This window comes from Cheilinus undulatus, linkage group 11 (assembly GCF_018320785.1).
Source record: "Cheilinus undulatus linkage group 11, ASM1832078v1, whole genome shotgun sequence".
Taxonomy (NCBI): domain Eukaryota; kingdom Metazoa; phylum Chordata; class Actinopteri; order Labriformes; family Labridae; genus Cheilinus; species Cheilinus undulatus.
Window position 1 is genome coordinate 4,203,715 of NC_054875.1, and position 22,909 is coordinate 4,226,623.

At 42.7% G+C, this 22,909-nt stretch overlaps 1 protein-coding gene across 3 annotated transcripts; it reads right to left on the reverse strand.

The window, feature by feature from the left end:
- Positions 1–323: 323 nt before the first annotated feature.
- On the reverse strand, positions 324–21,203 carry asxl1 (ASXL transcriptional regulator 1). 3 transcript variants are annotated; one of them, XM_041799190.1, is made up of 12 exons: positions 20,888–21,203; positions 13,690–13,773; positions 10,638–10,757; positions 10,230–10,428; positions 9,770–9,939; positions 9,548–9,632; positions 9,274–9,440; positions 8,611–8,707; positions 7,798–7,903; positions 6,335–7,325; positions 4,680–5,930; positions 324–2,052 (listed from the first exon to the last, which is right to left on the reverse strand). In XM_041799190.1, exons 1-12 carry the CDS (start codon positions 20,942–20,944, stop codon positions 721–723), a joined length of 4,659 nt encoding a protein of 1,552 aa, XP_041655124.1. In that variant the 5' UTR covers positions 20,945–21,203; the 3' UTR covers positions 324–720. The 3 variants fall into 3 exon arrangements, with proteins under 3 accessions (XP_041655124.1, XP_041655123.1, XP_041655125.1); XM_041799189.1 differs by having other exon boundaries at positions 9,755–9,939; XM_041799191.1 differs by lacking the exons at positions 9,770–9,939; positions 10,230–10,428; positions 10,638–10,757; positions 13,690–13,773; positions 20,888–21,203 and adding an exon at positions 9,725–9,744.
- Positions 21,204–22,909: the final 1,706 nt, after the last annotated feature.

Below are 22,909 nucleotides of genomic sequence, written 5' to 3' on the forward strand. Positions count from 1 at the left end.
ATTTATCCCAAATAGGTGGGAGAAAATAAAAATGCGCTCCAAAGGTTTAGGTTTCAGGAGGTTAAAGAAACAAACCATCATAAATGTGCATTTTAAAACGGCTGTTACCATGGTTACTGCTATGTTGATTCTATAGAATTGTATCGATACGCGTCTGCAAACAGCACATTTATGATATATTGCCAATTTGATTTTTGGAGAAAAAATGTCACCCTTAAATAAAATGCACACATTGTTTCTAATGAATTTTCTTAGCTAATGTGAAAAAATTGGATGAATTGTGCAGATGCAACTGGAAGTAAAAACTCCACCCAGTGAACGTGTCATTTACTCATTTTAATGGTTAAAAAAATACTTCTTTGCGCAAAGAGACAACAATACGTCTCTGTTCACTGAGGAAACAAGAGACCAAAACAATGATGGCCACCAAATGATGACAGGTGGAGCGAGAGAAGATGAGGTAAATGTTTTTGAGGAGAGAAAACAAAAAAAGGCACAATTTACAATCAATCATGCCCCAAATTCACAATAATTATAACGACAACAATAATAATAATAACAATAATAATAATAATATATCAATACAGCTAAAAAAAAATCTGAAAATCTGCAACAACGAAAAATACAGACCAAATCTATCATACAAGGCAAATCCTGCCTGTCAGGCTCCTCCTGGTTTCTGTACAGCTGGGCCCCCCCCACAGAGACCTCAGTAACACACTATCTGACCACCAGACACGACACGCACAGTTTGGAGGGCCCGATGCAGTCGTCATGGCAGAAGGCACCGCAGCCTTGGCACATGATCATGGCTTTGAGGCGGCACGAGCATTTGAGCGCCACCTCCTCGGCCGTACTGTCAGTAAAGGCCTGGATGCTGAGGGTGGCCTGCGTGGAGGTCAAACGGGGGCGCAGCTGGAGAACGCTGTCCGCCATGCTGCGGGAGAAACCGCCGTTATCCATCACAGACACGTTGGCCGTGTAGCTGACTCCTCCGCCTTGCTTGGGGAGCTTCCCGTAGAGCTGGAAGGGGAGTGACGATGAGGGCGATGGAGAGGAGGAGGAGGACGGGGAGCCGGAGGAGTAGGGAGCTTTGTTGTGCTCCTTCTTGGCCATCCTGGCTAAAGTCATCTCCATGTTGAGGAGTCCCTCCATGGCCCCGCCGCTCAGGTAGCCATCCATGGAGCTGCTTGGCTCCTTTTTGGTAACACTCAGAGGTTTGGTGGGGGGCGATTTAGCCAGAGCCTGGCAGGATGGACGAGCACCGACTTCGTTCTTCACAGACGACGCAGGAGATAGCTGCTGTTGGTGAGCATGGGGGATTTGAGATGGAGGAGGGCGCCAGTTGATCTTGATGGTGGGCACCACTTCCGTGGGGCACGGGTCAGCATGGGGAGGAGAGGGGCCGTTCTGCAGGGTCCGCTGAGAGTTCTGCGGTCTGTCTGGAGTGACCACGGGGCCGTGAGAGTCTTTGATGACGGTGGACTCCATAGCGCCCTGAGAGCTGATGTCTGGTTTCCCTCTGAAGTTTAAACTGGAGGAGGAGGGGGGCAGAGAGGTGATGACAGGGACCGCTCCAGGGGCCTGCTGGGACTGATACTGGGAAACAGCTGGGGTCTCCATCAGACAGGACACAGGACGTCCTGGAGGAGACTTGTTGTGGTTCTGATAGGCCGCAGACAGATCTGGGCTTGGAGACTGGGCTGAGATGTCCGGTCTGCCTCGTGGCAGCGGTGGCAATCTTGGCTGGGGTCCCGGTAATCGGCTGATCTCTAACCTGTTGGCAGAGTGCGTGGGCAGAACCTTCTCCAGGGGCAGACTGCCCTGTAGCAGCTGAGTGACCAGCGGGTTGTTGGCTTCCACACTAGACACCGGTCTGGCTGAGCTGGCCGGTCTCTTGGAGGCAGCAGCAGAACCGGGGAGGTTGATGGACTGCTTCAAACCTCCACGACACTCGTCTTCAGTTGACACCTGTCTGGAGATCCTGCAGTCTTCTCCTGGCTCCATTTTGACCACAACGTTGGTGTCCCGGATGGGGAGGGGCTGGTGATCCTGGAAGTAGAGATGCCACAATACCAGAATTAGAGTTTAATACACTATTGTTCAAATTTAAACATATTGATTTGGGTTCAGAAGTCATTTGAAGTCACTTGTGATATCAAACATTTCCGTTTCAATCCATAAAAAGTTCCTTTTCTCATGTTTATGTGCATGTTTTAATCTACAGTGTACTTAAAGAAGCAGGCCAATACCTCCAGCAGGAGGTCCTTTACCTTACTTTAAGACTGGTAAAACTCAAAATGCCAAAAACAGTTTTGAATGTAAAATTGTGCAATTTTAAAATGCAATTAAAAAGGAGGCAATTAATTTTAACAACGGAACCTGCAACCTGATGATTCAAATCATTAAAATACAGCGTGCAAATGGACTTTGCGACTGTTTTGTTTTGTTCTTTTTGGTGAAGAAGTTTGACAAGGACCTGGAGAAGGAAATACCTGCACTGTAAACATATTCATAAAAAAAAAGCACTGTGTGAAAACACGGGTAGTCAAATCACCAGTCAGATAGCATTTTTACTATGGATTGACCTTACATTGGTAAGAAACCTTACATTCTGTCAAGCATTGACAGACAGGATATATCCAGTCAGTCTGCTTTGGTACATGCTGGTTTTCGCCTCTGTCTATGTCACGGAGCATGAATGCTGCTTGAGTAGCTTCAGAGTGAGTTATGCTCATGTTGTCGTTCATGATGTGTAAACTGAACTTTTAAGTCACTGTTAACCAAAAGTATGGACGTTTACTGCGTTAAGCTGGGCATACACTGTGCAATTTTCCTCTGATTCAGCCATGAATTTTAAGTCACACGACACATTTAGAAGTCATGCCGACTTCCAATGGGTTGGGCGTTGTTTGTCGTGCTGCGTACAAGAGGATATGACGGCCGACAACGTCCCGATCACAGTCCGACCAGCAGCTCGCAACTGGTCGGATGGATTTCTGACACATTTGATATTTTGGTTGTATGACTGCAGACACTCCACAGTCAGAGCAGAAACACATGCAGATTAAAAACTTTGGGGGATTGTTTTCCTTTGTTAGCTGTCAGACAATGTTGTAAATCACCCTGACAACAGCTGGATTGACTTTTTGATGGCCCTCCATCCTCACGATGATAAAGGAAATAAATGAGTAGGAAATATTCCCAACTGCGGACCTGCAGCTGGCACGGATGGTGATGCTGTCTGTGTGTTTGGGATAGAGAGAAAGAGAATATGACTGGAGACACGTCACTCTCAGAGTGTGAAACTTTTTAAAAAGAAAACTGCAGATTTCTCCTACAGTCAGTCGCGACTTCACTAGTTCAGTGTGAGCACTCAGACGAAGCACAACCATCTGACTGTATAGTCTGACCACATAAATTGTGTGCGATGGTCTTGCGTCGTAAGCGATTCAAATGCACAGTATGAGTTGACATTCTGCCACGACTGTCGTAGGGTCAGCTTGAAATTGCAGAGTATGCCAGGCTTGCTTTAAGGCATGGCCAAGGTTTATATAGAAAATCAGACATTACATTAAATACTTTCTAAGACCCTTTTCAAGACCCTTTTCATACATTTTAAGACCTATTGCACCTTCAGTTTCTAAGCCCTTACATTAATGACACAGTCTGGTAAATGTTTTGGGCCGACAGTATGATAAAAATGTGACAGAGAAAATGACAATGGTATATCTTATTGTAGTATGAAAATAAGAATTCTTGGAGAATTTTTCATAATAGACTATGAGGAAAAATAAAACTTGATACTATAAGGTAGCTGAATGGAAGTTCTTATTTTTTACTTAAGTGGCCTTAAGCTTTTTATACCTCAATCTGGAAGTAGCTGCTTACAATTTTTGCTCCGTAGTAAAAGTAAAACAGCACAGTTTTAGGTTTTAGGGAAAAAAAACTGTATAATTGCGCACTAATTCTGATTCTAAAGCATACATGTGCAGCCATCATATTACTGCTGTAGCCATAGTTCACTTTAATTGTGCTATATTCATTTCAATAATTTATTTCCACAAGTCTGTGGGCTAAAAATGTTGCCAGCATATAATAAAGATAGACTGGCACAATATCTCACTTCATTAATGTCTTCTATGACTTAAAACTAGTCTATAAGCTCTTTAGATTAATATAAATATAGATAACACAATCTGAGACCTCATAGTCATGCTTTTATGATTTTTTTTGCACTTTTTAAAAGCCTTTATTTGACTTAATTCATTTATCAACTATCAATATTTTTAAAGACTCTGCAGATGCCCTCACAACCCTGTAAGAACTCACTGTGCTTCAAAGGAGAAGAGCGTGCATGCCGTTTATCACACATTAAAAAACAAGCACATCACAGCATGTGCTACAGTAATCATTTACTTTCAGTTACCTGCTTTTATGATCATGGGAAGCTGAAATTGATGAAGTGCAACTTCGGCAACAATCAAACAAAATCCTTCTTCTTCCTGCATGTTTGTGTGGAGGTGTCGATGTATTCCTAAGATCTTTAGACTGCTGTGAAACAAGCAGTCAACAAACACCTGATTTCTCTTTCTTTCTTTCATAACTTTTGGTACTATTAAGGTGAAAATAATGGATATTTTCATGTGTAATGTGCTAAGTGATCTTGAGAGCCTTACCTGGGAATGGGGGCGACTGTGCTGAGGGTGGGGCAGACCGTTGGGGAAGCATGGCTGAATGACTGTCTGACCTTGGCGGCTGGACACGTGGGCGTGGATGACTGGCTGCTGGTTCTGAGGGGGAGGAGGAGGACTGCAGATGACCAGTTGGCCGTTTCTGGGCGTGCTCAGTTGAGGGCACCAGTCCTGATCGGGGTGCTGATCATCCTCCTGAACCTCGTTCTCACAGTCTGAAGCGGTTTCCGTAGAGTCACTGTGAGTCCCAGCCTCGTCGTCTTTCTCAGAGGAGTCCATGTGCTGGGGTGAGGATGTGTTTGTAGGCTTTCTCTCTGTAGCAGAGGGAGAGAAAACGTCCTGGGCATCCACATGATGGGAGCCATGTTGGATGACACCTCCTAGTCCTGCCTCCTTTCCTTTCAGCTGCTCTTTGGGCTGGCAGGAATTCGCTAGAGTCTGAATGACATCCACACCCTGAGCCCCAAACCTGGGGAGGGAATCTGGGATGGAGGTTGGGACCAGAGAGGGTTTTTCAGGACCCAGGTCTGCCCTTTCAGAGGGGGCAGCAGCAGAGTCTGGGACTTGGTTCAGCCTGGTTGACTGAGGGGCCTGGGTGGGTACAGAGTCCAGCTCCGGAGAAGACGACTCAGCTGCTTTCTCTGCAAGACTGTTGGAGGAGCTCTGGTCGCTGGCTGATGCTGCTTCTCCTTCTTCTCCAGCTTCTGCGCTCCCGGGGACCTCCTCTAGAGGTGGAGTCGGGGTCTGAGGGGGCTCCAGGGACATGGAGGTGGAGGTAGTGGACAGAGACGGCGACGGCTCTGGCACTGGCTCTACATTGTGAAGCTGTAGTTGTGTTCCAGACGAATTAGAGCCCGAAGACGATCCCTGCTCCTCCATCCCACCACCTCCCCCTCTTCCACTTCCTCCTCCTCCTCCTCCTCCTCCGTCTCCTCCTCCGGGCTCGATAGGTCCTGGATGCTCTCGCGCTCGTCGTCCATTGCTGCTATCCGGTAGCCCAGTAGCAGCCCGCACCCGGACCCCGTCCGTCCCTGTCCCGTCGCCAGTGGCTGCAACAGCAGCAGCGGCCTCGCGTTGGGCGCGGGCTTGCTGGGCGCGGGCTTTGATGTCCGCCAAGGTGCGCGCACCCCCCGTCCCCGACCGCCGCGAGCCCTCGCCGGGAGGCACGATCCGCGGACAGATCTGGTAGGTGGGGTGGCCTTTGACCCAGGGAGGTTTGATTCTGGACAGTTGAATCTGGAGAGGAAGCACAAAGACAAGGTTGAACTTGCATCAAAACCCACTTAATTCTTAGAGGGAAAGTTCATTTAGGCACAAGACCACTTGAGGCCTGATTTTGGCCCAGTATACTCCTAGATTGGGAGGTTCAAGGCTTATCGCAAGACATGTTATGTCTGAATTAGTGTTTCTAAGAGATCTTGTGTCCGTGAAATCTTCACTGTGAAATCATTAACAGGTTTGACAGTCCCGTCTTCTTTGTCAGGAGGATAATAATGTTAAAAAATGGTCCAAATCTGTCATTAAGTCTGGTGTCTCCCACATTTTTAAAACAGGCTAAAATTTATAAATCTTTGGAGGTACAGCCATACAAGATAAAAAAAAAGTCTTTCCACCCTAGGATTAGTTAAACCAAGTCTTACCCGGATAGGCGGCACCTTGGGCTCTTCTGTTGTCGGCTGCGGCTTCTCCGTACGGACACCGTCAATTGTGGTACGAAAGGACTGACGGTCATCCAGCCGCGGCCTCTTTTCGGGAAAGCTGGAAAAGGCCTGAGCCTCGTCGGGCCTCCTCTTCTCCTTGAGCTGGGAGCTGGGAACGGGAGTGGTGGCTGGGCTGGCTGAGGGGCTGCTCTCACGGCTGCTGGTGGCGGTGCCTCCGGTGATGGAGGTGACCACAGAGGCGGTGTCATCCAGGGGATCGGCCGCAACCGCGGCACTGGATGACGCTGAAGAGGAAGAGGAGGAGTCCAAGCCTGCTGCAAAAGCTCCTTGTCTGTCTGAGGGGGAGGAGGGCGAGGAGGCTGGTGAGGAGGCAGATGAAGAAGATGAGGAGGAGGAGGATGGGGAGGAGGTGGAGGCCAGAACGGGCGCGGCCTCCTCTGGGAGAAGGCGAGCTGTGACTTCTGGCTCTTCGTTGGCGCTGGTGGAGGCAGGACTGGGGCTGGGGCTTGGAGTGGGTGTTGGAGTGGGTGTTGGAGTGGGTGTCGGAGTGGGAATGGGAGCTGGTAATGTGACCGGCTCTGGAGTGGGTGCAGGCTTTTCCTCTATCGTGGTGGTCTCAGCTGGGAGCTCCACGCCACACTCGGCCTGCAGCACCACCTCACCTTGCACCACTGTGTTGTCGGACATGGGCGAGCCCATGGAGACTGCAGAGATGTCCAGAGCAGCGCTGTCTTCTGTGGTTTCTGTTGCCTGTATGGCTGGAGGAGTGGCCTTACAGAGGGTTCTGCGGGCCCGGCGGCGCAGATCAGCTCGCGTGCGTCTCCTCATCCGCCCGTCTCTCCTCCTCCGACCAACGCTGCGTCTCTTCGGTGTTGCAACTACAGCTACGTCACTTTCCAGCACCGTTGCTGCAACTTCACTGGCTTCACTGGCAGTCAGTTTAAGGGACTCCTCCTTAGTCAGACCAGACCTAAAGGTACACAAAACACAGTTTAGATTTTCATGAATTATCTGCATGTCCCAGTGACATGGCGAATACTTTAGTGGTTCTCAACTGGTCTAGCGTCAGAACCCAACACCTCCTGGATGAGAAGCTGTGAACCATATTAGTCTAACATCCAAATATTTTTATGAAAATGATGTATTTTGACTTGAGTTGGAACAAAAGACACATCATAAAGAGATGGAGACATTTCCTTCAAAATAAAAGCCAGTTATAGACTTTTGCTACACATTTTTATCCAGGCATTCATCCACAACCCACTGAAGAGGACTACCTGATCCACCCGGTCTACATTATAAATGAGACAGCAGGCACATGGAAGTAACAAAGTACAAGTACATGTCTTTAGATCAACGTAAAAGTGAACCACAAATCACTGACAGAACCTGATATGTCCTTTGTGTGAGTGGTGAAATCATGAAGTAAGTGGGGGTCTTACTTTTGCCCGTGGTACTCCTCAAAGAATTTCTCCTTCCATGCTTCAACCTTCTTCTCTTTCTCCATTTCCTGTCGGAATCGCACCTGCATCTCATGGGTGAACTCACCTAAAACAAAAAGACAAAATGTTTAAGAAAGGAAACCTAACACGCCAGATAGACTATTGTATATATATCCATTGAATGGGATATATTTTGCATTGATGTAGAGAATCTCCCATAGAAAGCCTTGCAGTCAGCCTTGAAGCCAATGCCAGTTAGGAGAAGTGCAAAACATCTTCTCCACCAAGTTTTCAGTGTGGTTATTTGCTCTTCTTTTAATAAAGATAGTTGTCCAGTACATTCAGGCTCATCACTTCACAAATGACTGTCTAGCTAGCAGCTTGCAGTACCACTAACGGACGATCCCATTTCTAGTCCTTAGCCCTTCCCCTTGGTTTTGCACATTCACGTCAAGTGAAGAGGTATCCCACTTATCTTTTGAATCAAGGGCTGAAGGCTACATAGCCCTCGAAATGAGGATTTTTCAGGACCACATGAAACTGAGGGGTATGAAGAATTATGAAAAAATAATCTGTTACAGCTCTCTTTATTTTTTTGCTGTTAAAATAGGACATTCTTTTTGCAAAGGTCCCTGAATGGACAGTACAGAAGCATTTTTTTTGTTGTGCTCTTCTGACTTGTACAGCCATGTTACTGTTTTTGATCGCTTATGCACTTACTTATCTTGTTATCCATCTTTACACACACTTAAACAGGGTAACTTTTAAGCTTTTACCATCACTTTTTTCATCTGTCGTACACCAATGACTTACCCTCTGCCAGCCGCTCCTTCCAGCTCTGAGAAGCGTGGGTGAAGAACTCATTGTTGAGAGCTGAACTGCTGAGTCGAGCCATCCCATCAGATCCAACCTGCAAGAAAAGACCACACCTATAGATACAGCAGCCTCTGGCACATGAAGTTAATCCAAAATCAGTTTGGGTCAACTCCATAAAATGCCAAAAGTACAAAAGTAAACAGCCCTGAAACAGTTTTCTGACTCCTGGATTTTTCCATGGTAAAACGTATTTTTTACACAAATTAAATGAGCCTTGATTTTCTACTGCAATTCCTTTTACTTTGCTCAAATATTGCCAGTTTCCATGCCAGCTTCTGATAACCCTAAATAGACTTACATCTATCAGTCACACTTGAAACTTTAAGCCCAACTAGAGCAAGGTTAAATATTTGGGACTTTTTCTTTAAACCCAGGAATTCATACATTTTGAAGAGCTTACAAAAGTCCATCTGCACACTTTCGTGTATTCGATTTTTAGTGATGTTGACAGCTGGAAAAAGATGCAGAGCACTGGGCTCTGTTAAGCTGTCCTCATAAAGATGAAGATACTGGGTTCTAATACTCTGTGGCAGGAACATTACAGTATTCAAGGTCTCTTTAGAAAAAGTGGCTAAATTGTGAGTAGAAAAACCAACATACCAGTCTGTCCACTTCTGGCAGCAGCTGCAGAAGCTGCTGTTGTGAGTGTGCAGGAAACGCTGAGAAGGTCCGAACGTTGATGAGCGCTCTGATATTTGTGTTGACCAGGATGGAGCCTGGTGTTTCAAAGTCTACATCAACTCCTCCTCGACTTCTTTTCATGGGTCCTACACACAAAAAACACACATTTAACAGAAGTGCTTAACCGATGTCAGAGGTTTTTGCAACTCATTATGTCTGCGTTTAAATACAGCTGGGAAAGCACGGTCCATACCTGAGGGGACGTGCTCTCCGTTGACTTTAAGAGGGGTGAGGACAACACGAGGCATCATGACTGCTTTCTTTCTCTGTCTTCCTGACTGTAGAAACACAGGGCAGATAATCCTACAGTCAGTATGTTTTCCTGACTGGTCGCTTTCATTCTTGCCTTATTGAACTCATGCTTTAATACTTATTGTAAAGATGGAGTAGTCAGTCTTTCCTGCTGGTTGCTGACCTGTCTGGAGCGACTCAATCTGGTCTGGGCATGTGAAGCGTGTTGGGCCTGCTGTGCCTCCAAGCGTCCTTGCTGTCCTGCTGATCTGCTGAGGCGGGTCTGAGGCTGGTTGATGGGAGGCTGCAGCTCCGTGGAGCCAGAGGCGCTGGATGAGCTCTCATCTACAGAGGCTTCAAGGCAGAGAAAATATACTTTATTGCTCTGAAACAAACTCAGTTACAGAGTGGAGTAACTTTAAAAAAGATGTCAAGAAAGGATGAGATGGTGAAGATCGATATATGTCTTTACATCAACTTCTTTCTGCTCATTCTCCATGACGCCCCATCGCTATCTGGGACATTGTAGGCAGTAAGAGCTCACCCAGTAAACTGGACTGCACTAACTGTGACTGGAATGGCACTGGATGTTAAAAATAACCCTCTAGTGTGTGTAATGTGAGGTCGCTGCTGTGTGGCGTTACCGTCATTGTCTCCGCTGGCAGCTGCGTTGGTCTCGGTGGAGTCGCAGCTCTCCTGCTCTGTGGCCTCTGTGGGTCCGGTCGAGGCTACAGCTGAGCCGGCTGCCGGAGTGCTGCTTGAGGCTGGAGCCCCCGTTCCTCCAGCAGACTCTGTCGGTGTCTCTGTCTCTGATGTTGACTTTGTCCACTGGAGGGCGTTCTTCTACAGAGTGTAAATAAGCACAGAGTTAGGACTTCTCTCTTCTTCTGCAGAACAGTTCATGCTCTTAGTTTCATTTGAGGCTGTGCATCAAGTCTAACAACACAGGAGTACAAAGTGATGTGCGACTGATTATCTCTTTGCTGTTTAAAAATCCATTTAACCCTTTAAATAAAGCTTCGCTAAGAGTAAATACCATGACGTTTGAGTACCTTGAGAGTAAACAGGCTCATCCGTCCAGGCAGCTTGAAGAAGATGCTGTTCTTGACTCGGTCTCCCCTCACCTGGGAGTGCAACATGGTGACCAGGCAGGCCAGAGGAGCTGTGCCACTGCACACCACATAAAAACACACAGTTATATTCAAATAGAATGTAAGTGATTGGAAAGAGCTTGTTGGACTGAAGGAAAAAAGCTTGAGGATGCAATAGTTTTGCCTAGTTTTCATATCTATTTATCATTAAGCTTGCAATGACAGTCATCATCCATGCTTTACTAAGACAACTTTCTCCCAGGGTATATCATAAGTAAATTAAAGCTTTGAGGACTATGTTCACCATAAACACTTTATGGATATCCTCATAAAAAGGGGCAAAAATTCCCTCAGTTACATCTGGTTGTGTAGGCAATGCTGCAAATAGCATGGCTGTTTAAGTGTTATATAATATCTGTGCATCATTGTGATTGACATGAATTGTTGGCTCCAGAGTTTGTCTAACGTTAGAGGTATTCTTATTCATGCCAAACATTGAGCCAAGAGTAGGCATGTATTTTCATGGAGTCACTGAATAAAGAAGGAGGGGTTTTCTTACACAAGAGAAGAAAAAAAGAGCTTATAATAAAGGTTAACCTACCTCCTGTTTAGGCCAACAGCAGGCCGGGTGAAGAAAGGATGCCATATAAAAGGAAATAAAAAAACTGAGTTAGAAAAGTATTAACCAAAACTACAGAAAACAATCTATCATTAGATTTTAACTGTCAACATTCATGTGCATTTCTGACGATGCACATTAAAGACACAAAAAGGAGATTCTTTATTCAAGGTTTGGCCAAACAGATGTTTTAGGCCCAATTAGGTCTGATTTGCACCCTCCATGTCCAGATAATCTGAAGTATGCTGTGCCAATATTTAAATTCAGCTGCTCCCTGCCATTTCCTAGTCCATATCAAACATAAAACCAAGATCCCTGTGCACGAGGGCATGGCAATTACTCGAAAATTAGATAAAATCGCAATATGGCCTGCTGCAATTTTCAAATTGCAAAAGGTGCAATATTTCTTTGACCTGAAATTTGATTCAAAATACCAGTTTTAAATTTGTTTTTGCAGTAGAAATGTTATGCATGACACATCATGCAGTCATTTAGGTGCCATTTTTTTAATAGTCTTCCATAAATCCTACCTTCTTCATTTTTGTGCTTTTTTCTCATTAAATATAAGAATGACAAAAAACCCGTCAATGCAATACTTCATATCCATTTGCAATACGAGTCTTAATCATCAGAATTAGACACTAATAAAGAATTGTTCAGATTGTTTAGGAATAAAAGAAGGTTAAGGAATAACCACATATCAAATCGTAATTGCAATATGAGGGAAACAAATAATTTGATTATTTTCCAAAATCGTTCAGCCCTACCATGCACAGCCCAGGTAGTCAGGTGATGGTCGGTAGCAGGTCCAAAATAAACAAGAGAAATAATCTGCCACACACTGAAACTGACTTTAGTTAGCCTTTATTATAATAAAAGGTAAAGCTATGTCAATTTCAGTATGCGTCAGATTATTTCTCTCCATATCGAACATGTTTAATGTTGGGACTGTTACAGCTCACAAATAACAGTTTTACATTCATCTCTGCCAGGATTTCATTGATATTCCTTTCTACGATTTGATTTTGCTGCTATTAAAAGGTACCAGACAGTCTGTTGAAGATGTCCACCATGTTTGTTTCTCTTCTGAAGCTTCTGTGAGATCTGTTGACTCCACACTACGCAATTGTCTTACAGTCTGGCTGAATCCTCTATTGTGAGTGTTTAAAAGATTAAAATATTAAAAATCTGTTAAGACCAGAGCTCCTGGTCTTACTACACTCTTGTGAGGCCTTGATGTTGGCTTATGGCCAGAGATGCCAACTGGGCTCCTTTGTGAGGACTTCTCTTTGGTGCGTTACGGGTATTGTTAGCAAGCCTGTGTGTCTAATATTGACGTGTTTAGGAGAGTCTGGATGGGAGGGGTCATCTGCTGGGTTACAGAAGCAGTAGCTGCGCTTTTACCGGCACCCAGTATGCTTTCCCAGGCCAGATCCAGCTCACAGCATACTGGGGGCCCAGGACCCAGTGGGCTGGTCCAGGTCCAGGGCTGGATGATGGCCAATAGGAGGCCAGGGCAGGGCCGGACCAAGGCTGACATGGCAAAGTGCTGAACCGGCATATGCCCAACATTTTAATAAGTTGGCTGTTATAATTAAAGTTATAACATGAAATAACCAAAAATTAGATGTTTAGGGATAAAATAAAGGTTTGCTGCTTTGGCTGACAGGATGTCTTTGAGCCCGACAGCCTGGGCGGAGCTTCAGGCTGGATCAGGTCTTGGGCTGACACGCTGGTTCCCAGCTTGGGCAGGGAATCTAACCTTGTTGTAACGGTCCTTAAGTCTGTATTGCCCCACGTTTTTAAAATCTGTGATGATTTGAACATCGTCTGTGTGTCGCTGGCCTTACTCGTAGTCTAACCACGCAGAATTAAAACTTTGCCAATTTTTATTATAATTCACTTTCATTATTTTTACTGTAGTGGGAACTTTTTTTGCAAGTTGGTGGAGTATGGACATTTAAATTAAAACAGCAGCAGTAGGAAAATTTAGTGGAGGTGGTCGCCTTATCTCTAAAACATGCAAGAAACCCTGCAACTAACACTGAGTGATGTTCTTTAAATTTAAAATCTTAAATCATAGCACCTCAGTGTTGATCAAAGAAAATGGTTAATGTTGCTGTGAGCCGTATTCAGTGCCTTTACAGTCAGGATGAAATGGAACAAAGTTCACAGTGTTACTGCACTGCGTTGGACTTTTTATTCTACACACCATGTACAGCTCTGACACAAAAAACTTTTATTTCAAAAGGGTACAGGTAAAAGCTGTAAATGCATCAAAATGGTGCAGTGAGCAGCAGAAGCCGGTGAGGCTTTCATTAAACTGTGTAAGGCTGCTGTAAACTCGTGTGTCTGTGTGGGTTTGTATCTGTGCTCGTGTCTTTGTGCTTCTTACCGCATCTCCTTCAGCCCCTTGGTCTGGATGACGTGGAGGATTTGTTTTGGAGTCATGGGTGCATCGGAGAAGTTCTCCAATACCTAGAACACATCAATATTTTTAGCACATGGACTGAGAAAAGATCTGCACCAAGAACTCAAGCAACAAGACGACAAAAGAGCAACCTAGACTCATAAACAATCGTCTCTGACAGTTTCTTTAAGCTCCAGGTTTATGAGAGAAAGGCTTTTTCTTCTTCTTCATGTAAAGTATTTAATCATGGATCAAAATCTGGAAAATCCTTTCACTGCTTAGACAAAGAACAAGGATGCATCTGTGATAAGCTGCAAATAATATCAGCCTGGTTAGTATTTAGATCAGTGGCTGAGTGGGTGTTGGGGTCAGTTCTGACACATTTTAGACATAGAAGGACTCAATTCCAAGGTTTCATTTATCTATTAGAAAAACTGCTTTTCTTTCAGTGATTTAAGAGTGGTTCTTAAGTCTATGTTCACTTTAGGGAGGCTCAGATCAGCTAGATTAGATTGGCATCTGTACCAGTAGGGCTAACATACTGAACTTAATTCTGCCTTTACTGTACATCTCTGTCTGTCAGTTATGTCAGGGTCTAAGCAGCAGCATGTGGAGGCTAAATGAAGGGAGCTAAAACAATCAGTTAATTTGAAGCTTTTTTTAAATCGAGCATTTTCACATCAGGCACAACTTAGCCTTGCCCAAGTGTGACTGCTACCCCCCTCCTCTCCCCTGCTGGTCTGCTTTCCCAGCAGTAACATTGTTCTGTGCTTGAGAGTACTTGTGTTTTTGCAAATCCACTAAATGGCAGAAAGAATAAGGAGCTAGCAACGGTCAACATTTATTTATGCTCTTTGGACAATGGCATCCATCCTGCAGGCCACCGTGGGTGTTTTTGTTGTTTGTGGGATGCTAGAAACAGCCCTCTTCCTACTTCCACACCTGTCGTGCAGTTCAGAGGATAAAAGAAGCAGCAGCCTGCACAGATGCAATGGTTTTTGAAGGGACAGGAGACTCGCTGATGAGTACCCAGAATTTTGTTAAAGTTGCGTAGGTAGGTACCATCATCAAGTGGACTTGGACATATTGCAGGAATACGGTTCTCTTGTGTTCTCACTGATTGAATGAACCAGACTTTATGGTCAAGTGTACTTAGATCTGGGGCCAGGTACCTCATGTGAAACCACACTAAGAAATCCTAGAAATATGTGTAAAATTTGTGAACTCTTTTGTTTGTTTCAGTCGGCAAGGAATATTTATTCTAAGTGTTATACTGCCCGACACAAAAGAGGATGCATGTGTCTTCCACAAAGTGAAGGTTTTAATCTAACATTAGCATTAGATGAAGCCTCAGCAAGGACAAATACCAAAAAACTGGAACTGGATGATTTAGGTGGGTACACGCCTAATTTCACTTCAGGAGCCTGCACAATGTTTGCCTCCTGGTGCATGAGCTGGTGGAACAGTATTATACAAACTGATTTTAACCAAAGTCTTCATTTCTAGTGTGAGCCAGCGGTGCAATCTCCACAAATTATATAAAAACATCCACTAAATGGATTTAAACAGTTCAAGAATTCTGTCATGGGGTTCTAAAGTCTGATATTCCCACAGAGCAGCATGACGACACAATTGTGAAATCTTCCCATTTCTCTTTTAGCTTACACATACAATTCTAATTCCTTCCCTTGATATTCAGAAACTAAAAACTTAAGAAAAGGGTGCTGGACTGATAACAGATGCAGATTTCTTTCCTCTTTTTCTAAACCCTGCAAGATGAAGAAAGGAAGAATCTCCACAAAAATATACATGCCTGAAAAGGGGTTATGCATAAACGACAAACTGTGTGCACTGTTTATTTTCTCATACATCATTTAAAATGTCTGAGAAGAATTGGGCAGTAAGACGCTCCGTCATTGGGTGATGAGTTGACTGACAAGCCTCATGTAATTAACATATTTTAGAGAATAACCTCTAATTCAGATGTAAAATTGGTAAACAAAAGATCCATGAAAGTATATCAAATTGTACAGCGTATGTGCTTGACTGCACATAGATTTATTGGCCTATAATAAGGGCTAAGGAGTTAGTATTATGAGCTGCAGCTGTGATTCCACTGCAAAAAAGTACCTGCTTCCTTTCATTTACATCATCTGACTGCAGGTACTATCAAACTGTCTGGAACTGTTTTTACAAATGCCAGAAATATTCATTTTTAAAATAAACACTGGCCCTCAGAGATTACGATATCATCAGAACCTTATCGGTACTTAACAGATATTCACTTAAAAAGTGAATTATTGTTTCAGCAGATATTAAAATTTCTGACTATAAAAATATCAGCTGTAAATGCTGACCACATGAACAAAGAATGTAGTGTCATTTTAGGCTCGACTTTCTGATCTATCTTAGCTCTTTTCTTTATTCATCATTATTTCTTACTCTTTAAAATGTGTTTTAAGGGGTAAACTTTGTGAACGCTCATTCCAAAGTTAAGGTTGTGTTTTGAAGATTGAAGTCTGAGGTCTAAATCACATTTCTGATGACATTTCTATTGATATCAGTTAGGGCTGAACGATTTGGGAAAATAATGTAATTGCATTTTTTTTCCTCAGTATTGCAATCTGATATGCAATTATTACTTAAGTTCCTTATATTATGTTTTTAATTTTTTTTTACCCACAAACAAAAGCAATAAATCATTCTACATTATAACCAACACAATAGTAGATAGAACTAGGGCTGAATAATATCTAATTGTGAAGAATTTGACTTGTATTGAAAATTGGATAGGAACTGATATACTGAAGGGTGTTATATTTTTTTTATTCTCATATTTAATATGAAAAAAATACAAAAAAGTAGGATTTTTGTAGACTATTAAAAAAAATGCCTGTGGATGATTGCCTGATATGTAATGCATAACATCTCTGCAGCAAAAAATGTTTTAAAAACTTGTATTTTGACACAATTTCAGATCAAATAAATATTGCACCTTCTGCAATTTGAAAATTGCAGCAGGCCATATTGCGATTTAATCTAATTTTCGATTAATTGCCGAGCCCTAATATGAGTATATTGACTAAATATATTTGTTAATATTGGCATATCAGATAACTGCAAAACTCCAATATTGTGTCTCCCTATTGGTTTCCACAAAATAGTGGTTCATTAGCTCTATTATCTATTAAATCCATGTGCATCTACAATTATTCATCAATAAACTGATTTAAAGAAATATATATTGGCAATCATTTAAATGATTGGTAAATCATTTCTGTTATTCTCAAGCAAAGACGTCAAACATTTCCTTATTCGACCCTCTAAATTTAAGGATTTGCTGTGACACTCTGACATTTAAGTCGGTAAATAAAGCGACTCTGGGTTCTGGACAAATGGAGTAAGGATACCAACATTAAACAATCTGTACAATCTGTATTATTTTTTTATGATTTGCAGTGTTTAATCAACAAAGCTTTAGAAATCAACAGACCACGAGACTGCAGGGAAACTGTCACACTGAATAAACTGCACAAATAGACTGGAAATATTTCAGTTCCGAAATGTTGCTGATGGATATAATTTGTAGTCGGGCTGAACGATTTCAGAAAATAATCTAATTGTGATTATCTTTTCCAATATTGCAATTTGATATGCAATTTTTTTAGTTCCTTATACTATGCATTTTCAACCAACCCAAACAATAAATAATTCCATACTTTAACCAGCGCAATACTAAAAAGATACAACTAGGGCTGTATTTCTAAAAAATACTTAATTGCAATTATCTGCACTCTTATTGCAAATTATACATGAATTGTTGTGCTAAAGGGAATCATAGTATTTATGTTTAGATCATTTTGATGTAGAGAAACCTCTACAGAAACAAGAAAAATATGATGCGCTGCACACAGTTCAGGCCTCCATGTCAGGCATTGACTCTTACATATTGTTGCCATCATCATTGTTTGACATGTTTACCTGCCTGATCACATCACCATCACAGCTTTTTAACTGGCTCCCTGTGGTGAAAGTGAATAAACAGGCCAACACCTATACTTCTGCAGAGAATTTATAAAAAAATGACTGAAGTCCTTATTTTCTGCCACTTTTTTCACTTTGATCAACAACACCTAATACACACGTTTTAATCTGATAACTCTGAGCTACTGTCATTCCAAATTCAGGGGAATTTCAGACATGATATTTTGTATAAGGCAGGGCGGCTGCAGGACTACCCTGGATGGGTTTGCACAGGTGTCGGGTCACACCTGTGATGCCCTCACAGGAAAGCGATCAGCTTTCTTTAAGGAATCATGCGTGATGAACACTGCTCGCTGGTATGAAAATACTATCTCAAACTCGGGCTGAATGGATAGGCGGCAATTTCTAACATAAGAATGTAGTAGTGTGTAAACAAATTTATCATATGATCTTATGTTACATACAACTAGACTGCATAGGTGAAAGGCAGGCTCAGGAAGTTGGAATAAGTATTTCTGTTTTACAGTTGAATTGTTCATGTATGTGATTATAATATTAGATTAGTCTGAAGTTGCTACTGTGATTGTTGATTGTTTTGTGTTGCGGTTTTCAGGGAGAGCCAGGGCAGAGTGGATAGAAGGGAAACGTATGCCACTGTCTCTATTGTTTGTGTGTACCTGATGCCTCTGTGAACTGACTCGCCATTAAAGGCTACATAAACTACTAAACTTAAAACAAAAAGTAAGGCAATTTGTGTTTGGTACATTATTTCTTTGTTGTAACAATGCTTCTTGGTAATAAATCTTATACCGTTGGAAAGCCTGTTTATTACCCTTTAAAATGATGCCACATTTGTAAGGATCATGCATTTGTGGGATGAGCAGCAGAGCTAAGTATGTGGCTTGCGCCCATGAAAAATGTGCCAAATCTTCTCTGCCAATGCCAAACAGCTTATTTTGCTGTTGCTATTGATTCTTGTTTTGAGCTTCTGGTACCCCCAGGTGCTGCCAATCAGGTGCCTGATTGGCAGCACCTGTGAGCATGGGTCCTGCTACAGTGGTCAGTAGATGTCTGCTTCAAGAATCGGCATGCCACGTTTGACTGATCTGGATAGGGCCCGTCGGTTGGGCAACTTCAAGCTGGTGTTCCACAAAACCAAGTTACGGCATTGTTTGGAGTGAACCCTAGTACCATCTCCAACTGAAGGCCAAGCTCCATATAACGGGGAATGTCAGAGACAGGCTGTGAAGTGGGCGTCCCAAGAAGACAACACCCCAAGAATACTGTTTTCTCACCCTGTCAGCAAGAACTCTATCCTACAAGATGACAACACTCGCCCCCACAGAGCGGGGTTTATCAGAGACTACCTCCAGAATTTGGGAGTGGAGAGGATGGACTGGCCTGCCAGCAGTCCTGACCTTAACCCCAGTGAACACTTGTGGGATCAGCTTGGGCGTGCTGTTAGTGCCAGAGTGACCAACACAACCACGTTGGCTGACTTGCAACAAATGCCGGTTGAAGAATGGGATGCCATCCCACAGCAGTGTGTGACGAGGCTGGTGACCAGCATGAGGAGGAGGAGCCAGGCTGTTGTGGCTGTGTATGGTTCTTCCACGGACTACTGAGGCTCCTGTTTGTTAAATGAATAAATTGTTAAATTGTCAATAGGTCTTGTTTCTTCAAACTTTAATCATCCAATCCACCAAACACCAAACAAGAGTCAATGGCAGAATCAGCTGTTTGGCATTGGCAGAGAAGATTTGGCACATTTTTCATGGGCGCAACCCACATACTCAGCTCTGCTGCTCATCCCACAAATGCATGATCCTTATAAATGTAGCATCATTTAAAAGGGTAATAAACAGGCTTTCCAACGGTATAAGATTTATTACTAAGAAGCATTGTTACAGCAAAGAAATAATGTACCAAACACAAATTGCCTTGCTTTTTGTTTTAAGTTTAGAATCTGAACTATAGACAACTATTCTATAGGCATAAAGCTGATTTTGCTTCACTCTGTTAAAAATAGCTAGGGAATAAGTAGATGCTAAACAAATGCTAATTACCTAAAACCTGTCAGAAGCCCTTGTCATTTTTGCACTGTGCTGAAAATTAATGCTGGGGTGCATCAGCATCCCTAAAATCACCTATGGGTGCAGCCCTGTCTGCATATCTAATTTATCAAAATGTCCACTGCTTGCACAGTGAATGGAGATTTTGTTTGGCACAGATAAACTGCTAATTCAAACCTCACTTTGCGTCCTAGAGCTTCCCACAAAACAGCTCCTGAAGTAAAAGGCACATGGGCCTGTCTGGTACGCCCAGATCCTAATATTTAGTGAACCCACTGCTTTCACTGAGGCTTCACAGTGGAAACACACCCCAACACATTTCTTTCCAATGAACATTTGCTGAGTAGTAGCTCAGGGTGCATTTAAATGTGTGCCATTTGCTGTAAAAATAGCCCACATGCTGAAGCTCGCTTGTTTTAAACGCTTTAGTGCTGCATGTGAACACATGCATCCAGCACATGTGGTATTTTCTCCTCGTTGATGTTCAGACAAAAGCCTGGGTGGATTAATGACCGTTAGCAGGACTTCTTTGATGTTCCTTCTCCAATCCGTGCCAATGTGGATTCACAAGACAGCTGAGTTAGCTTTTAGCCTAGCTAACGCTAGCTAGCATTGTGGTCCACAACACTGGTTACTATTAAAAATAAACTTTCACCCCTTCAGCTTTAAACAAAATAATCAGTGGCTTTCTATTAAATGGTTTGCACATAAAACATTCGTGATATCGCAGTAGCCGTGGCGTTTCTTTAAATTTCATCATGTTGCTCGAATAGTGGTTAGCACTCGGCTAGCAGGTTTGCTGCCTAGCAAACAAAGAGCTTAAAATAGCAGGGGAGTATGCTAGCGTGCTAGCCTGCGTTAGCATGTCATGTTGCGTTATTTTTTCAGCCAGAAAGTCATGCAGCAGATGTAAAATGTGCACCCCCAGTTATATATAAGGCAACCCCAAATATATCCTGCCTACAGGCTACGTTAGCATGAGCTAGCTAACATCATAGCAAAGCCCAGGCTGTGGTCGTGAGGAGAATATCCAAACACAACAACACATCTGGATCCATCCTTCTCGTTAATTCATACACAGGTTAATTTACATGCAGTTGGTTGAATGCTTGAATAATGTGTTTACCATGCGAGCAGCCTCAGCCCAGGTCCGCTCCTTCTTTCTCTTTTGTTTGTCCTTCATTTCCTCTGCGCTGCTGAGTCTCTACAAAGCAAAACGATGGCGACTTAGCTGCTTAGCAAAATGGCTAACTGCGCTCCAGGTTCACTGTGCAGAGCCAAAACAACACGCTCCTTCAGCTCCAGATGATGCTATGGCGTCTGCTAGTCTCTAAAATCTGTCGCTGCTGTGTGCTATGCCTTTTTCTGAGCTAGCTCACCACATATCGTCTCTCTGTGGCACAGAAGCAGTGTGAGTGCAGGGCTGGCTGTGTGCTGCAGGACAAGCCTCTAAGGAATGCAACAACCAGGTCAGAGGTCAAACCCTCCGCAGGAATGCAACAAAACATCGAGCAGCCCCCTGCATGCAAATGGAGCTCATTTAAACAGATGCTGCAAGTAAATAATGATGTTTGATATCAAAAGGGCACAATGGTGATTGAGCCTCCTCCTCTCTGCACGAAGACGTTAGATATAAGCAACATGAAATATAACCACTGTGTCCATTAGAGGGAATTACACAGGCCTGCAATGTTATTGCATGTAAACTTTTATAGCACATTGTACACACATTTGTAAAGTTCAGCAGGATTTTCACAATAACATATTGTAATTCTTTACCAAAATTGATTGGAACATTTTGTTTTAGACAATTAAAAGAAAGGATGAGATATATTTAGAATTTCGCTGATAAACAATATATTGATATTTCAAAATACATTTTGGCCAGTACTAACACAATTAGACATGCCAACGTTTTATCCCAAATAACAGGGCCGGGAAACTAGGTTGCCAGGAGGGCCATATCAATTTTATTTCAATGCCTGTAACTATTCTTTAATTCTTAATTTTGGCATGTTGCTAATTAGAAATAATGTTAATTATTTTAGTTGTTATTGAGAATATTAAACACAATTACTAAGCTATTTTACAACATTTACAGTGCCTATCAGGGGCGTAACTAGAAACTCTGGGCCCACAGAAAGACTACAGCCCCCTCCCTTCACTGGCTTGCCAAGCAACCAATGTTGCCTAATTTTTTACAAATATATATGCATTTAAATGTATTTTTGAAGCATAATTTCCCCATTTATGAGCAATATTTTTACTATGGTTAAAGTGAATTTACTTGCCTTATTTTGCAGTGCTGGACTATACCGCTTGGACATTTTTGAGGGAGGAACAGAACCCCCCCCCACACACACACACATTTTTTTGCTTTTGATTCAATAATGAAACTAATTACTAAGAAAAAAAAAACCAGATAAAAATACACCCCCCCCCCCTCCCCCTCCACTGTGGGCCTGGATAATCAGTATCCTTTTTCCCCCCTGTGCTACACCCCTGGTGCCGATGCTTGGATGTTTTACACTTGGTCAATATAATATGGCTTTTTGACAAACACAAGAAAGAAAGAAAGTTTGGTCTGATGAGACCAAAATGGTGCCTTTAGGCCAGGGGTGTCAAACGCAATCACAGCAGGCCGGATTCTGGATTCAGGTCTAACCTAAGGGCCTAACAGGGTCAACATTTATCCATAACTGTCAACCTCATTTTCACCAGTAATAAAATGTGAAAAAAACAGCACTGATGATAAATCATTTGGAAATGAAAAAAGAGTTTAAATGATAAGTTTAAGGGCTCACAATCTGAGATAACAATTCCAATTTATTAGTTCAAAAGAGCACGATATTAAAAATAGAAAAAAAGTTTTTAAAGAGCAAATATATAAGAAGAAAGTTGAAATCATAAGTTTGAAAGATGAAAATATGAGATCAAATTTGAAATCATGAGTTTAAAAGTCAAAATATGACTTAAAATTTTAAATTGTGAGTCTGATGGCTCAAAATATGGGATTAAAAAGCCAAAAATTAGGAGTTAAAAATGTCAAAATATGAGCTTGAATTTAAAATGATGACTTTAAACATTAAAAATGTGAGTTAAATTCAAAATTGGGAGGGTAAAAGGTTAAAATATGATATAAAAAGTA

What these genes read in the sequence shown, in the direction of transcription:
- asxl1 (XM_041799189.1), bottom strand. Translation starts at nt 20,944, where the DNA reads ATGAAGGACAAACAAAAGAGAAAGAAGGAGCGGACCTGGGCTGAGGCT. An exon ending in GGGCTGAGGCTGCTCGCATG is followed by an intron (nt 13,774 to 20,887) that starts GTAAACACATTA and finishes GATGTGTTCTAG; the next exon opens with GTATTGGAGAACTTCTCCGA. An exon ending in CCAAGGTGCCGCCTATCCGG is followed by an intron (nt 5,931 to 6,334) that starts GTAAGACTTGGT and finishes CTTCCTCTCCAG; the next exon opens with ATTCAACTGTCCAGAATCAA.